The sequence below is a fragment of the Coregonus clupeaformis genome, chromosome 37 (assembly GCF_020615455.1).
Source record: "Coregonus clupeaformis isolate EN_2021a chromosome 37, ASM2061545v1, whole genome shotgun sequence".
Classification (NCBI taxonomy): domain Eukaryota; kingdom Metazoa; phylum Chordata; class Actinopteri; order Salmoniformes; family Salmonidae; genus Coregonus; species Coregonus clupeaformis.
In genome coordinates this window covers 34,063,219-34,080,992 of record NC_059228.1, presented here as the reverse complement: position 1 = coordinate 34,080,992, position 17,774 = coordinate 34,063,219, and the positions used below count along the sequence as shown (strand labels likewise).

At 44.7% G+C, this 17,774-nt stretch overlaps 1 protein-coding gene and 1 non-coding gene across 8 annotated transcripts; both read left to right on the top strand.

Moving 5' to 3' along the window:
* The first annotated feature begins 895 nt into the window (after positions 1-895).
* LOC121536580 (ATP-dependent RNA helicase DDX3X) lies at positions 896-17,774 on the top strand. Of its 7 annotated transcripts, none has more exons than XM_041843960.2 (20): positions 896-1,219; positions 2,338-2,377; positions 3,403-3,450; positions 5,459-5,518; positions 8,690-8,860; positions 9,385-9,514; positions 9,646-9,753; positions 10,017-10,116; positions 10,269-10,404; positions 11,015-11,109; positions 11,281-11,379; positions 11,863-12,023; positions 12,294-12,438; positions 12,535-12,679; positions 13,100-13,147; positions 14,631-14,812; positions 15,014-15,131; positions 15,895-16,051; positions 16,189-16,325; positions 16,508-17,774. In XM_041843960.2, the coding sequence occupies exons 1-20, from the start codon at positions 1,175-1,177 to the stop codon at positions 16,603-16,605; spliced, it is 2,223 nt and encodes a 740-aa protein (XP_041699894.1). In that variant the 5' UTR covers positions 896-1,174; the 3' UTR covers positions 16,606-17,774. The 7 variants fall into 7 exon arrangements, with proteins under 7 accessions (XP_041699894.1, XP_041699896.1, XP_041699898.1 ...); XM_041843963.2 differs by having other exon boundaries at positions 899-1,219; positions 8,690-8,791; XM_041843962.2 differs by lacking the exon at positions 5,459-5,518 and having other exon boundaries at positions 897-1,219.
* On the top strand, positions 11,547-11,678 carry LOC121537131. Its single transcript, XR_005994988.1, has one exon. It is a non-coding gene; the product is annotated as a small nucleolar RNA SNORA57 (small nucleolar RNA).

The window sequence follows — 17,774 nt, the reverse complement described above, 5'->3', positions numbered from 1 at the left end:
GTGACAGGACAAATCTCTTCATCCTCCTGAGGTTGAAGAGACGCTGTTGCGCCTTCTTCACCACACTGTCTGTGTGGGTGGACCATTTCAGTTTGTCAGTGATGTGTACGCAGAGGAACTTAAAACGTTCCACGTTCTCCACTGCTGTCCCGTCGATGTGGATAGGGGGGTACTCCCTCTACTGTTTCCTGAAGTCCACGATCATCTCCTTCATTTTGTTGACGTTGAGTGAGAGGTTATTTTCCTGACACCACACTCCGAGAGCCCTCACCTCCTCCCTGTAGGCTGTCTCATTGTTGTTGGTAATCAAGCCTACTACTGTTGTGTCGTCTGCAAACTTGACGATTGAGTTAGAGGCGTGCATGGCTACGCAGTCATGGGTGAACAGGGAGCACAGCAGGGGGCTGGGCACACACCCTTGTGGTTCCCCAGTGTTGAGGATCAGTGAAGTGGAGATGTTGTTTCCTACCTTCACCACCTGGGGGCTGCCCGTCAGGAAGTCCAGGACCCAATTGCACAGGGCGGGGTTGAGACTCAGGGCCTCAAGCTTAATGATGAGCTTGGAGGGTACTATGGTGTTGAATGCTGAGCTATAGTCAATGAACAGCATTCTTATATAGGTATTCCTCTTGTCCAGATGTTGTAGTTTCAATGAGCAAAGCAGAGGCAACAAGCTTGATATGGACAGTGATGGTGCAGAGATGGCAGGAGCAGTGGAATATAGATACTAAGAGCAGGCATTTATGTTTTGTTTTGTTTTTTAAGAGCAACGGGGTTGGCAGGTACTCCAGTACAGTAGGTGGCGGTAATGGATCATAACGTTAGATTCCAACCGCCGATTTACCCCGACAAAGAAGAGGTTGTGGGGTTCTAGTGATATCTCGCGGTACCTGTGCGAGTAGTTTAGCTTCATTCCACCACGGAGAAGCCAGTGGAACGTGTCGGTTATAGCTCAAGTTGGTACTTTAATTTGCAACCACGTAGAAACAGCCAGAAAGGAACATTTATTAACATAATACATTTGTTTTATTGCCTGAAAGGACATAAAGTGAGCTACATATTACGGACTGGAATCCAGGACGAATTCTGTGATCTACAAATAAACTATCTAGCTAGCGTGCTAACAAAGAAAATCCTTTCTCTTGAGAAATAATCCTCACTATTCTCTTTAGTTATGAGTCATGTGGTCGTTGATAATCCACACGGTCTAGATCAGCAGGTGAGTGTTTACTTCATTTTTTATTGATTTAGTAAAATTACAAATGAACAAATATCGTTAGGACAGCTAGAATAACACTGTCAGCGTATGCTAAATTAGCAAGCTAAAGTGGTCGTAGCCAAGCTACGTTAGCTAGCGCGTAGCTAACTGCGTGGATATGGCTGGTAAAATGGTGGTTGGTGTGTGTCGCCGGTGAAATTACATGGTCATGGCGGAGCTAGCGAATGCTGCCTGGTAATATTCGGTTCTGATCAGACTTCTTGGTAGCAAATTATTTGTCTCAAAAAGATTGTCGTGAACCCTTACTATCCATTACTGCATAGTAGCTAGCTAGTTGGCAGTTTTTTTTATTTGTATACCTATATACTGTATTTAACCAACCAGACTAACGTTAGCTACACGTGAGGCCGGTATCGATTGCGCAGTTGATGATTTTACGGCAATTTTATCCAGGCTTGGTTAGGCCTTAGCTAACGTTGGCAAGGTAATGTAGCTATCTAAAGAGCCTAGATTGTCAGCATGTATAATAGTTAGATACCTGGCAATTGATATTCAACTGACTTTAGTTTAGTAGTTAGCTGGTTACCTTGATTAAATTCTACCGGCCGGTAAAAGTAACGTTAACTGCTGAGTCTTGAAACATGGCGCAGGAAATAACAATTGCTCTACTGTATAGTAGGTGACGAAGAGTAAAAAACCTACTCCAGACTAGGTTTACAAAGCCAATATATCATGTCTAGTTAATGTTGGGTTTTAGTTATGTAAAACCTAGTTAACTAGCAATTTAACTTCCGTTGATTTTATTTTCTATGTAGCTAGCTAGATGTTAACGTTTGTCTATTCACTACTAACCTTAGGGCCCAAGCCAAGAACGTTGGCTGTGAATCGAAACTTTAGCACACACAGAATCACCTTATCTTTAATAATGTCAACATTCGATTTGTTGACTTGACCTACAGGCTATCTCTCATAGTGAAAACTTGAACTTTTCCAGCCAGTGCTAGGATCGGATTTTTTTTGTGGCACTGTGCTCTATCAGATTTGGAAGCATTTATTCACCCCTTGGTTATACCATGCTTGTGTTAAGTGTGCCTTAACAGTATTTTATGTATTTTCAGCTTGCTGGCCTAGACTTGAACTCTGACGGACAAGGAGGCAGTAAGTATTCACATAAATTGAACTGTCTCAAGTGGTGTTCCTCTTTGAGCACAGATGTTCATAGCAGAATTATCTAATAGATAATGTAATTATTTACTAATAGCCATACACAGTGCAATAATACATTTGTTCAGTAATTTTGACAATCCTCTTTCGCAGAACAATTTGCTATCATTGAATGCCCTAAGGCAAGGGTTCACAAACTTCTTTGGCCCGCATCCCCATTTTGATATAAATAATTTCCTCACCCCCACCATGTAAAAAAAATAAATACAAGTGATCAACGGCCAATCCTAACTTTAAAAAAAAATTGGAACTATGACAGTCTATTACAAATCAGTCTGACAGAATTTCAATCTGAAGGACGTATGGTTTGAAGTGACTGAAATGCATCAAAAAGGTATTTGGATGTTCAGAAGATAATTAAGCAATAATTTTGTATGGTCTATGTAGAAAATAACATTGTCATCATTGATGTCCCCCCCTAGTCTGATTTAGTACCTGTTCTTGTCCACTCTGTTCTAGTGAATCCTGCGCGTTTGTGAGCATTGTAGAGGGAAACTGAAGACTCGTGTTCCTTAGTCTTATCTTTCCGTGATGGGGTCATTATATTTTGTAGCTTAAACCGTTCAAAAGTTAGAGCCACATTTGTAGGAAGTGACCCGAAACCGCTTACTGACAAACCCGGTTCTATGGACCAGGCGTGATTTTTGTACGTTTATCTCAGTTTCCCATTTTCAAACCAGGCAACACCACATAGTTTTGGAAACACTGCCCTAAGGGGTTAGCATGTACAGATGACATGTATGCTGAAGGTGGCAAAAGGACACTTGTGAGTTGTATCAATTTGCAAGACCATTTTTATTTTTTATGAAAAGGATACCTTTAAAATTTTCCTGAACAAGGATTTGCATGCAGTGTAGCTCATTGTGGCGATTCCGTTTATCCTCATATGCATAGCTTTACCATACAATGTGTTTCTCGATACGAAGACTGACAGTCCTACGATTTTTCACTGTTTCCAGGGCGTTACATTCCACCTCACTTGAGGAACAAAGAGGTTTCCAAAAACGGTAAGTCATCACTTTGACACACAGTAAATTACACACAAGACAATGACTATGTCCCAATTCTATAGGCATGCCCTTCTGCCCTAAGTGTGCACTTGGTCACTTCCCTTCATGGATTTAAAAGTTAAGGTGTAAACTCGCTTTAGCCTACCCTTACACCATTTCAGTCCTTTTAAATGCATGAGGCAGGGTGTACAAGTACAGAATTAGAAAACAAAGGACTTGTCATTTAATGAAGGTGTACAATATGTTTTGGTCAGTGTTTTAATAGGGTAAGGATGCATTTTTGTCAGTTAAGCAGAATGCTATTTGTTAAATATCACAGTAACCCGATTTGTACGCATTTCTGCTCCTCCTTGAGGCCAAAGGCAACCAAGAAAGACTAAAATTCCCCTAGTGCAGGAGTTTATGGGAAAAAACTACAATTGATTGTCTCTGTGCTTTTATTGGAAAATACAAAGTAGAGCATGCTACCCTCAAAGTAAAACCAGATGCTTTACCCCATCCTGAACAGCATGAAAATATGTCTTTCAGAGTAGGCCTTAGGGAATTAAATGCTTTTGTCATTCTATACGATGGCGCCAGTGTATGGCGACACTTCACAAGCAACTCTCTTGCTACTGTTTGTCATTTTGTTAACCAAGTTGTTTATCCAAAATGTAGCACTAACACTTAATTACAACCTGAGTTAGTTTTTATTGACTAACAATTTTTGGCGCACAAACGTGGAAATAATCTTACTTCTGTTCACCAAATTTGTAATACTTAATGATCAAATGTCACCCCTTCCACCTGCATAAGGAGTTTACCTGTTATTATGATAACTGTTGCCGTACAGCCCCAAGCCAATTATTCTACAACTCTTGACAAACTTAATTATAGTGTTATTAAAACAAATAGGAAAACGTGCAGCCAGAGGCCATATCTATCGTCGCGGAGGACTATAATTTGCCACCTGGGGAAAGTACTGGCAAAATACTTTCAATATGTCCCCTGACCAGGTGTGACAAAACACTGGACCATTGCTGCTCCTCCACCCAGGGACCATATCGCTCCTTGACACAACCCTACTTCAGCGATCAGATCACTCATCAGTCCTTCTTACTTCCTGTTTACAAAGTGATGAGCACAAAGGCTACACTTAGTGTACAGTTAGTGCTGATCCAGTGACTTGCAACTAAGATACAAGGACTTCTACAATAAATTAATGTGTGACCTAGAGCAGTGGTTCCCAAAGCTCTTGAGGACCACCATTCGCACAGTCACATATTTTTTTTGCACAAAATAACTTAGCGGACCTCCCGTTGGGAACGGCTGACCTAGAGAATGTTATTGAGGTTGCTGGAAGACCGAAGGAGAAACTGGAAAACTAGTTCAGGGTATCCGACTGGTGCACGTGGCAAGTACTTCAGGCCATCGCAGAACAAAGCTAGCGGAATTGCCCACATTGACTCCTCACTCCCAGATGAGCTGAACAACTCCGAATTACAGCTTCCAGCAACTCAGAGGAATATTTACGAAAGTTTCAATCAAGACACGATGTTCTGTTGTCCAACCTTGTAGTCTTGTGATTCCTAATGTTTGTTGGCCGGGTGTTTGTTGGCCTGTTATCGGCACATGCATATGTTGAGTTGCATGAGTTAACAGGGCTGTTATACCAGGCACTATCGCTGACGTGAAGAGACTACGCGACAGACCAGGCAACTAGTTTTTAAAGCTGAACTTCACGCAAATTATCAGCGACGTACCAGTTTTGTTTGCTACTTGCTCCCCACTGGGCCCAACACATCACAGTAATCTTTAGGGCAAGACAAGTCTGAGTTCTAAGAAAGTGTCCCGCTAGCACTGACTCATTATGGCTAAAGACTGACTTGCCTCTTAGAAGTTGTGCAAAATCTTAAATGTCAGAGTAAATCCCAATTGAACATCTCATTGATCATGGCACAGAGTTTGTCTTGGGTTAGTTTCATCTACCTTTTGTGACGTTATTTGTCTTTTTATTCCACAACAGAAAATGCCTATTCCTCTGGTAGACAGTACGGTTATTCAGTGCCACCACCAGTAAACTTCTGTAAGTCCCTTCCGTCTGCTTTGTGCTGAGATGCATGAAATGGCCTTACGCACAGCAACACCAATGTGGGGTGTTCCAGATGCACAGGTTCTGTTCAATGGAGCTTTATCATTTTGAGATGGTTCCTAAAATGTTCAACAACTTCATAGTAAAGATCTGATAATGTGCATTGGCACAAACTTCAGCTGAATCTGTATCTGGAACCCAATGTGAAATGGGCTTAGACTTTTGAAAGACAATACTTTTTACCACTCAGAGAATCAGAGAACGCCACCCACAATTCCCACTACTGGGAATAGGGTATCTCTTTAGAATATGCAGCCATAGTCGGGTGTCGAGGCTACTTTTAGTATGAAGTAGCTTGCTTTTGGTGAAAAGGGTGTTTTTTAAATGTATTTTGAGTAAGGTTCTGCCCTGCATCGCTAGTATGGCTGTATTACTAATGCCAATGGGAGCTGCTCAATGCTCAATGCTAACATCCTTATGTTGAGTATCTGCAGTAGGAATAAAGCTCTATCAAAATGAGCCAACATTGTGCCTTCTGATCATCCTAGGAACATACCAAATGAATACAATTAAAGCAGAGCCTGTTCGATGAGCTTAAATGTCTAGTATTCTAGCCTATACTTGGAATCCTTCATATAGGCACTGTAATGTTGCGTTCATAACCAAGTGGGAAGGTGGTATTTACCACATACAACTGGGGAAAATATCATCCCCGAGCTCTGACTTCTCCCACATGCTGACCTCTGACGTCACCTACTAAGGAAATGACCTCGAACAGCATTTAAATGCAACAACAATACGCTATTAATAAAAATAAATCTATTCATGGTTTTTGAACATAATTTCAAGCATGATAGCTGTACTTTTTAGCCAATCTGCGTTTTTTAAATGAGTTCAAAGCACGTGAATGCATCTTAACTGGTATTTATGATGTCACAACTGCTAATTACAACCATCCCACTTGGTTATGAGTGTGTCAATGTAAATAGTCTGGGTGGCCATTTTTATTAATTGTTCAGCAGTCTTATTGCTTGGGGGTAGAAGCTGTTAAGGATCCTTTTGGTCCTAGACTTGGTGCTCCGGTACCACTTGCCGTGTGGTAGCAGAGAGATTAGTATGACTTGGGTGACTGGAGTCTTTGACAATTTTTTGGGCTTTCCTCTGACACCGCCAAGTATATAGGTCCTGGATGGAAGGAAGCTTTGCCCCAGTGATGTTCTGTGCCGTACGCACTACCCTCTGTAGCGCCTTTACAGTCAGATGCCGAGCAGTTGCCATACCAGGCGGTCCCCTGTAGCTCAGTTGGTAGAGCATGGCGCTTGCAACGCCAGGGTTGTGGGTTCGTTTCCCACGGGGGGCCAGTATGAAAATGTATGCACTCACTAACTGTAAGTCGCTCTGGATAAGCGCGTCTGCTAAATGACTGAAATGTAAATGTAAAAGATACAACCGGTCAGGAGGCTCTCGATGGTGCAGCTGTAGAACTTTTTGAGGATCTGGGGATCCGTGCCACATCTTTTCAGTCTCCTGAGGGGGTAAAGGTGTTGTCGTGCCCTCTTCACGATTGTCTTGGTTTGTTTGGACCATGATAGTTTGTTGGTGATGTGGAGACCAAGGAACTTGAAGCGCTCGACCCGCTCCAATACAGCCCCGTCGATGTTAATGGGGGCCTGTTTGGCCCGCCTTTTACCTGTAGTCCACCATCAGCTCCTTTGTCTTGCTCATATTGAGGGAGAGGTTGTTGTCGTGGCACCTCACTATAGGCTGTCTCATCGTTGTCGGTGATCAGGCCTACCACCGTTGTCGTCAGCAAACTTAATGATGGTGTTGGAGTAATGTTCGGCCACACAGTCGTAGGTGAACAGGGAGTACAGGAGGGGACTAAGCATGCATCCCTGAGGGGCCCCAGTGTTGAGGATCAGCGTGGCAGACGGGTTGTTGACCTGTTTTAAAGGTCTTGCTCACATTGCTACCGAGAGCGTTATCACTCAGTCGTCCGGAACAGCTGGTGCTCTCATGCATGCTTCAGTGTTGCTTGCCTCAAAGCTAGCATGAAAGGCATTTAGCTCGTCTGGTAGGCTTGCGACACTGGGCTGCTCGCGGCTGGGTTTCCCTTTTGTAGTCCATAATAGTTTTCATGCCCTGCAACATCCGATGAGCGGTCAATGCCGGTGTAGTAGGATTCAATATTAATCCTGTATTGACGCTTTGCCTGTTTGATGGTTTGTCTAAGGGCGTAGCGGGATTCCTTATAAGTGTCCCGCTCCTTGAAAGCTGCAGCTTTACCTTTTAGCTCAATGCGGATGTTGCCTGTAATCCATGGCTTCTGGTTGGGATATGTATGTACGGTCACTGTGGGGACGTTGTCGATGCTCTTATTGATGAAGCCGATGACTGGGGTGGTCTACTCCTCAATGCCATTGGATGAATCCCGGAACATATTCCAGTCTGTGCTAGCAAAACAGTCCTGTAGCGTAGCATCCGCGTCATCTGACCACCTCCGTATTGAGCGAATCACTGGTGCTTCCTGCTTTAGTTTTTGCTTGTAAGCAGGAATCAGGAGGATATAATTATGGTTAGAATGGAGGGCGAGGGAGAGCTTTGTATGCGTTTGTGTTTGGAGGAAAGATGATCCAGAGTTTTTTATTTTTTTTCTTCTCTCTGGTTGCACATGTGACATGGTGTTAGGTAAAAACGGATTTAAGTTTGCCGCTGCTCAGCAAATGTGGGAACTCCTTCAAGACTGTTGGAAAAGCATTCCTGATGAAGCTGGTTGAGAGAATGCCAAGAGTGTGCAAAGCTGTCATCAAGGCAAAGGGTGGCTACTTTGAAGAATCTCAAATATAAAATATATTTTGATTTTGTTTAACACTTTTTTGGTAACTACATGATTCCAAATGTGTTATTTCATAGATTTGATGTCTTCATTATTCTACAATGTAGAAAATAGTAAAAATTAAGAAAAACCCTTGAATGAGTAGGTGTTCTAAAACCTTTGGACCGGTAGTGTGTGTGTGCACTTTATTTTCTGGGAATTTGTGTCTTTGTCTGGGAGTCCAATCTATCCCCTTCGTGGTCTCTGAATACCTGACAACCTCATAGTGCACGCTCTCTTTCTACCTGTCATCATCCCTCTGCCTCTCATTCCTCTCCTCACCCATGAAGACTCTCCAGGAGGATGGGATGGCGGACGCAGCAACGGCTTCGCCAACGGTTACCATGACAACCGCAATGGGGGACGCGGCGGGCCTCCCCGAAATGACAGAGGTGGGCGTGCCAGCTACCGCGGTAACACCATGGGTGGCACCTCGTTTAATCAGCCAGTGCACACCGCAGGTGGGGAAACCTACTGTGCCAAATAGTATTTATCTATTCATCACTAATAATAGTAATTACAATACTAATAAACGGATACAAGTAGTATGTAATGTATTATGCTGTAGATCTGGTCCTCCTAGATCCTACTGTGCATATAGACTATAAAAACAATTATAATAATGGTAATGCTAGTTATAACTTCTAATAGTAGACGGAATCTGCAGAGGCAGAATTTCCTTGAATCACCAGCAATGGAAATAATGTATGAAATAAAATGCGTGTTAATACAAATCAAACCTATTTTAATAGTTATTGATAAAATACAGACAATGCTGGAAGGGTACAGTTGGGGGGAAAAAACACCCCTGCATATTCCGTCTTACCCTATACTCATATCATTCGATCTAATCAATCAAATCTATTTACCAAAGTAGCTTATTTCCCGAACAATATTTTGATGGTGGTAGGCCATTCCTGCATGCCGGTGGGATGATTGAATGTAGCCACAGTTACTCACTGATCTGTACACTCTCCCTACCCAGGGTTTGGTGGTGGACAAGATGGTGGAGGCTGGGGAGGTGCTCCCAGACAAGATGCGGCCTATAACAGCTTTGGAGGGAGGGGCAAGTCTTCCTTCTACAGCGACCGTGGATCATCAGGGGGCAGAGGGGGGTAAGGACCAGTCAGTGCACTGTCTGTTGGAACTGTGTATTGACCCGTACAAATAGGTGTGTGGTGGTGTGTTTCAGACAGCTGATTTTACAATATGTGTTGAGCAGTGTGTCTGTGGGGGTCTGTTGTAGTTATCAGCGTGGAGGTTATGGTGGTGGAGGTAACAACCGCTGGCAGGAAGACTCCAGGGACGACGAGGACTGGTCCAAACCCAGCCCCGCCAACGAACGCCTGGAAGCGTGAGTCTCGCTCCTCTCTTACATTGGCCAAAACCAGTGTGTCTAGGACTTCTGCAACTTGAAGTGTGCCTTTTTATATAAGCATACTCAACGATATTGATCTTAGATCGGTCTTAGTTTCACTCTTAACGCTGGTAGTTTGCAATATTCAGTTCAGTTATTCTGGACAACTTTTGAAGAGTCCTGTTAGACGTTGTCTTGGAAATCCCGTCTAATGTGATGTCCTCTAACCCAAACTATATTTTTCCTCTCCGCTCATCCAGGGAGCTGTTCTCAAGCGGGAACACTGGTATTAACTTTGAGAAATACGACGACATTCCCGTGGAGGCCACTGGCGCAAACTGCCCGCCACACATCGATAGTGTAAGTCGCATCACTGGCTTTGCCGCCACCAGTAGTCATGTAAATCAAGGGAAATGCTGTGTATGGGAAAATGTTGAAGTGACTCTTATTGACAGAAGTCAACAGCGTAGAAGTGATCCAAAACTAACGCCGCTGGTGTTTTGGTATTTCAGTTCCATGATGTGGACATGGGGGAGATCATCATGAGTAACATTGCCCTGACCCACTACACGCGGCCCACCCCCGTCCAGAAATACGCTATCCCCGTCATCAAGTCCAAGAGAGACCTCATGGCCTGCGCTCAGACTGGTATGGGACTGAATGAATGAAGGCAATTCCACAGTGAGTGATGCTGAGGCTCAGATTTTTCACTTTAAAATGTATGTCAAATTAAACTTAGCAATCATTGGTTTTAACAAATCATAGCTATGCACAAAGACTACTTTTTAAAAATGTCCACTGAAAATGTTACACAAACACATTTACTTGAAGAACAGTGCGGATGCAAAGTTTGGTAACTGAATGCCAACACAAACAGCACAATCATCATTGTGTTACCAGTGCATCTGCACTGTTCAAGTAAATGTATTTTTGTGAAATGTTCAGTGCAAGTTAAAAGTAGTCCATGTACATAGTTGTATGGTTTGTATAACTTTGCAAACAGTTTTTTTTTTTTGTTTGACTTGCATTTTAAAGTGAGATCTGAGTCTCCGCATCACTCTTATTGTGGCATCGCCCATGAAGGAAGGAAGATGCTTTACTTCAAAGGGGGAGATGCTAAAGGAAGTGCTAGCTAGATATATACTTTGAATTTAAAACTTGTTTTTGGATTGTCTTTCTATCGCTTGCTACCTTTTTTAGACCAGTAAAGATGAATGATTATTGTATTGAGTAAAAGACTGAATGTTCCTGTACTCAGGCTCGGGTAAGACTGCAGCCTTCCTGGTGCCAGTGCTGAGCCAGATCTACACACAGGGGCCTGGAGACGCCGGAGCGGCTGCCAAGAACGGGCAGGTACACACACACACACACACACACGACCAGCCTGCAGCGTTGAGTTTTCCCATCGGTCTGCAACACTGCTTTACTGTGAAAGCAATTCAATTGTCCCCCTGACTTGCTGGTGTGCTATTTATTTATTCTGTGTGCTGAGGTTGACCCAACACTTGTCATTTCTCTCCACAGGACAGCGGTAAATATGGGCGCCGTAAGCAGTATCCCCTCTCTCTGGTCCTGGCTCCCACCAGAGAACTGGCCCTGCAGATATACGAAGAGTCCAGAAAGGTATGGGCTACCCCCCCCCCCCCCATTGGACAGAACATGAATGATCTTGTAGTGACGCTGTAATAGAGTATCCTAGTGGTGGTTAAGGAAGATGGACCGGTTGTTGACTTGAAAGTTGCTGATTCCGAACATGTTGAATGATTGCAGCTAGATAAAGAAAATATCGACCTCTTTTCTTGGCATGCACGCCGTTTCCTTGTACTCGTGTATGTTATGGAGGGACAAAATGCCCAGTGCTATGTCTTCGGTGCCAGAATGTTTCTCGTCTTCTGGTTCTATCCTCAGTCACTGGTATACTCTTATCATGTTGAAATGGATGGGCATCAGGTTCTATGTAATCTGAGTGTTCTGCAGGCAGATGTGAATCTATGTAACATCTGCTATAGAACAATACTCCAAAGATGACAAAAGGATAATGGTTAATACTGAATTATGGGCAGTACTAGGGTTCTGAACGGTCCTGTGTATGTCTTCTCCCTGTAGTTTGCGTACCGCTCCCGCGTGCGTCCCTGCGTGGTTTACGGTGGGGCTGACATCGGACAGCAGATCAGAGACCTGGAGCGAGGCTGTCACCTTCTGGTGGCCACACCCGGACGCCTGGTGGACATGATGGAGAGGGGCAAGATTGGCCTCGACTACTGCAAGTGAGTGGGGCAGGCACTAGGGCTTACGAGTTAGCTCGGGCTTACGAGTTAGCTCGGGCTTACGAGTTAGCTCGGGCTTACGAGTTAGCTCGGGCTTACGAGTTAGCTCGGGCTTACGAGTTAGCTCGGGCTTACGAGTTAGCTCGGGCTTACGAGTTAGCTCGGGCTTACGAGTTAGCTCGGGCTTACGAGTTAGCTCGGGCTTACGAGTTGGCTAATGTAAGTAATTGACCTGAGTGCTAAGTGAACTGTTTCTGTCATCCACGTCAGCTACCTGGTGCTGGATGAGGCTGACAGGATGTTGGACATGGGCTTTGAGCCCCAGATCAGACGCATCGTGGAGCAGGACACAATGCCCCCTAAAGGCATCCGCCAGACCATGATGTTCAGCGCTACCTTCCCCAAGGAGATTCAGGTAAACACACACACCGGTAGTAATGACGAAAGCTTGAGAAGCTGAGTCAAACCCTTGGCCTGTGTTTCTGACTGTGTGTGTTTTCTGACTGTGTAGATGCTGGCGCGTGACTTCCTGGAGGACTATATCTTCCTGGCCGTGGGCCGCGTGGGCTCCACCTCTGAGAACATCACCCAGAAGGTGGTGTGGGTGGAGGACGGTGACAAGAGGTCCTTCCTCCTGGACCTGCTCAACGCTACAGGTAAGGAACACGCACGAATTAAAGACACCAACTCTACACTGTAAGACTCAAACCCTTCACACACTCACATTCTCGCACAAACAAACCAAACTCCATCCTAAACACATGTATAACGTTCAGTCACAGATGTATTGAAAATAATTCATAACACTTGCTAAGGTTATCTAAGAGGGTACATTGTTAGCCTTTTCCCTTGCCCCCCACCCCCAGCCACCTGTTAGTCTGTCCGCCCAAAGTAAATGAACATCCACATGGACACAATTGTCTCCTAAACTAGTTGGCATGATGAACCTTCACCATTCTCCTCTGGGTGAAACAGAGGGTGGTTGATGGGAAAGCGCTAGTTTTCACATCTGTTAAGTGTTAAGTTGCTCCATACTGCCTTTGGTTTACTGTGCTGGGCGGTTTGGTTTTATCTAGTCATTCCCAGTGACGCTCCTGATGTTCAGGAGGCTGCAGTGACACCTGGTAAGTATTATTATGGTACTATTAACCCCCCCCACATCTCCCTCTTTCTCCTTTCATTATTTCTCAGAGGAGCTTTAGGGCCAGAAATAATGCTTGCAGTCTCAGGGCCAGGGGAATCCTACCCTTAGGTCAGGGGTGGGCAACTCCAGAGCTGTGGTGTGCAGGCTTTTATTCTAGCCCAATACTAAGACACTAATTTGAGTCTAATTGACACCATAGCAGCCCTCCAGGACCTGGGTTGGCCAGCCCTGTCATTAGAACCAGTGGTAACGCTTGCCACCCTTAAAGGAGGTTTCTAAGTGGAGCACAGCTATTTTTCCTCTCTTTGGAAAAGGAAGTGTTTCTGGCTTGGTGTTACTGTCTGGGATGATTTTCAACTCTCACACACACAGCATGTGTAGGGAGATTAAGGACACGTTGGGCTGTTTGTCTTTGGAAACTGAGCTACACCTTCTGTTAGTCAAGCAGTTACGTCTATTATGGGTTGAGTCAGTCTACGGTAAATAAAGTACACATAAACCCCTCTGTATTAGCATCTTGTACGTGTCCCGATGTGCCAACTCTTCCTTGGCAACTAGTAAAACAGCCCATCATGGAGATTAACAAATAACCTAGATGTCACAGGAAGCTAGGACCAAAGCAAGCAGACATCTTTATCACCATGGTAACCAGGACCTAAGAGGTGGACATGCGTGTAGATACCCAAGCCCTGTTTTGAATACTTAGAAAAGACAACCTCACAGAAGAATGGAGTGATATCTTTGATGCATGCCTGGATAGATGAATGTTTGTCTTCCATGCCATAGGATGTTATCCTTCATCTATCCAAACATGTCAGATCAGTAATTAATCCAAGGAAGACATTTTACAAACCTGGTCCTGGACTCCCATCGCTCAGTGTTGCCATGCCAACCATACCAAACACGGCCTGCCTGCCACTAAATGCTGCTGCTGTGGAAACAGGCATAGGGTCATCAGAGAATATCATCAATGCCCCCATCCCCCAATCACCATATCCCCATACCACCATCTCCATCCAGTTTCACTGTCGAGTGTTTGCTCTGATAGCCATTAATGCCGTGTTAGTCCACTGTAGATAAAACAATGAAGCTACTCACTCCAAATAGTACCGTTCCAAATGGCTGTGAAGACATTTTGAGTTATGGGACAGTCGGCTGGTTCTGATATGAGGACATTTGGCATGTAAACTCTGTAAAACAGAACCTATATAAACTTAATGGATGTCAGTGAAAGCGAAGCTGCTTCTGCACCCCTGGTCTCCATTTTTCAGTTGCCTTTTTTGTTTCTTTGCACCACGGTGATGAGGTTGGGAACATTACCTGCTCTGTTAGTGCAGTCCATTTTGACTTCCTGCTCCCCTCGCCCCACAGTCTGTCAATCCCACTCATAGCCTGTGAGCTAAGTACTCAAAGTTTTTCTCTTTTCCCTCTTTCTCTGTCTTTCGGTCTCGCGCGCTCTCTAGGTAAGGAGTCTCTGACGTTGGTGTTTGTGGAAACCAAGAAGGGAGCGGATGCCCTGGAGGACTTCCTGTACCGCGAGGGCTACGCCTGCACCAGTATCCACGGAGACCGCTCCCAGAGAGACAGAGAGGAGGCGCTGAACCAGTTCCGCTCCGGTCGCTGCCCCATTCTGGTGGCCACCGCGGTACGACAACACGCACACACTCTGTCAACACAGAAGTAGTGATGTCATTCTCCCTTTTAATCTAGCATGCATCCAAACGTATCAAGATTTTAATTGAAGCTACATCAGTAACGTTGATCACCTAATGAACGGTTTTCCCCTTGCCGGTTGAATAGTGTTTCCCTCTGTGACTGACTGCCTGTTGTATCTCTCATCCTCCAGGTGGCTGCTCGTGGTCTGGACATCTCCAACGTCAAGCACGTTATCAACTTTGACCTGCCCAGCGACATTGAGGAGTACGTCCACCGTATCGGTCGTACTGGTCGCGTGGGGAACCTGGGTGAGTGGGACTAGTGTTGGGGGGGGGGTGTCTCCCATCATGACCTGTTTACTGTGTATGTCATGTAGAGGTGGGTTGTGGGTAGGATTTTGACCCGGCCCAGCTTTAACACACCAGGGTCCTGTTCATAAGGGCATGCAAATAAAGAAAGCTGTTGAACGTTTTGCGACGAAAAACAGGAATGAGCTTTCTTTTGTTTGCTGCATAATTAACATGACCCTGACTAAATGGATAAATCACTAAATTAGCCTTGGAATTGCATCATATTGTTAGTGATAGCTAGGTTATGTGTGTTCCTCTGTCACTCACCTTGTGTATCCAGTTCTGTTGTCAGTCTGACATCCGGTTGGTTGTATAATGAGAATGCTGTGATCGCATGGCTCTGCACAACGGTAGAGATTGTCCCGTTGTGTTGGAAACTGCAGAGCGCATTACCGCACTACCACTGGTGCACGTTTAACAGAAGGTTGGGTTGCCGGTGAATAACGGTGTGGTGTGTGTCTGTGTGTGTTGGTCATGCGCGTCAGTGAGTATCACTTCTCATGACTGGGATGCTAAGAAACGAGAATAACTCCAGATAAACACTAAATCCACAATATTACGTAAGATCACACACTGCATGAATTGTTTTTAAGAAGCCTTAAAGTATTAGTCTTTCAAGAACTCAAGTTCCTCATTCCACCACATGCCAAGGAGAGTTTTGCTATGTGGTCTGTGTGTGTAGCGTATTGAGCCCTGTCCTCTCATCTGTGTGTGTGTGTAGGTCTGGCCACGTCGTTCTTTAACGACAAGAACAGCAACATCACCAAAGACCTGCTGGACATCCTGGTGGAAGCCAAGCAGGAAGTACCCTCCTGGCTGGAGAGCCTGGGTTACGAGAACCAGCACAAGGGCAACACGGGACGCGGACGCTCCAAGAGGTACACACACTCGCACACCTTTTCAGGGAAGTTAACGGACCACTTATGTTGTTGATTTTTAGATCAAAGATATTCTCAAGAAAGGAGAATGCCAACTACTTGTTCTGTGTATCAACCTTTCCTCTCTCTCCACCCAGGTTTTCCTCGGGTGGATTTGGTGCCAGGGACTACCGCCAGACACCCGGCGGTGGCGGCTTTGGAGGTGGTGGTGGGCGCGGCGGCCCTCGCACCGGGGGTCACGGAGGAGGAGGAAGTCGTGGCGGCTTCGGTGGAGGTAAGAGCTAGGCCCTCTTCAGAACCACTCTGAATGTCACTTTAGTTTTTATCATGATCATTTGGAATGAACGTTTCGATCATGTGTGAGGGGTGATCTCTGCTGTTTTTAATCGCTGTATGTGAATTACTGAATTTATTGGACTTTCTATCTATTTGAGATTTGACCCCTGTCCTTCCCAGGTGGCTTTGGAGGCGGGAACTCCTATGGTGGCAACGATGCCGGCTACGGTGGCAACTACAGCCACTCCGGTAGTGGAACTGACTGGTGGGGCAACTAGTCGCCATAGCAACCCGGTTGCCACGCCAACCAAACTCATCCTCTCACGGAAACCACATGTTGACTACGCCAGACTAAAACACCCCCTGCCCCCCCCCTCACTCAACCCTGTGTAGTTTCACTGACACACAGTACATTGCACACACTCTGATTCTCTGCCCCTTCGCTTCTCTCACAAGGAGCAAGACTCAACGCCAAGACTACCAGTGCAGCGCCAATCTATTGGAGAAGAGCAGAGACCTTTTTAGATAAAAGGAGTGCTGACATGTATGGTCTGATATAGAAACTCAGACTTTCCTTCAAAACGGCAACTCCTTTTTTCTTTAGATAAACAGAAAAGAAACAAAGAATAACCTGAGGATCATTTGTATGTTAATGTACTGTGCCTTTTGAATTTAGACAGGACTAATTCTGTGTTGTCATTTCACCAAATGAATGTGGCCAAGCGCTCTAAATTGTTATTTATTTGGTGAAAAAAGAAGCATAGAGAAAAAAAAAAGAAGAAAAAAATGCTTGTACTTAATCAAACCTTGGCAAACACTGGGGCATTGTGGCTCGTTCGAGTCATGAATCCATTTGAACCTTACAAAATTGTCGCAGTGACATCATGTAGCCTTTTCTCGGGTTCAGCCCAGAGTTCCAACAGCTAACATCACTGTAGCGTCCGACATCACTGGGCCGTACTCCTAGTGTGGCTAATAGAACTGTATTCTAATCTTTAAGGGACGAAGAGTTCGATTACTTTTTCTTTTTTTGCTCACTCTATCCTGGATAGGCTCCTCTATAAAGGATACGGTAGTCTTTCGAAAAGCCATTCCAGTTGTGATCTCTTAACACGGAAAGTCGTTAAGCTCAATGCTAACAAACGCACACTGGGGTTTAATTCAAACAACGCAAACACTCAATGTTGGAACTTGTTACTCCACATCTATTGACTTGACTTGACAGTGTTATGGCAGCTAGTAAAGTTAACTAAACGCTAGCTACATTAACTGGGCAGTGTTTTTTTTGTTTTACTTAAACTGTAAACATTTGAAGTGGGCGCATGCGCGGTATTGATAAAGTTTTTTGATTTGAGTGAAATGTTTCTCCACACCTGTAACAAAAAATGGCGCCATCTTGGAAGTGAAGTTCAAAATGGCTGCATAAGGACCACAGCGTCGGGGGGGG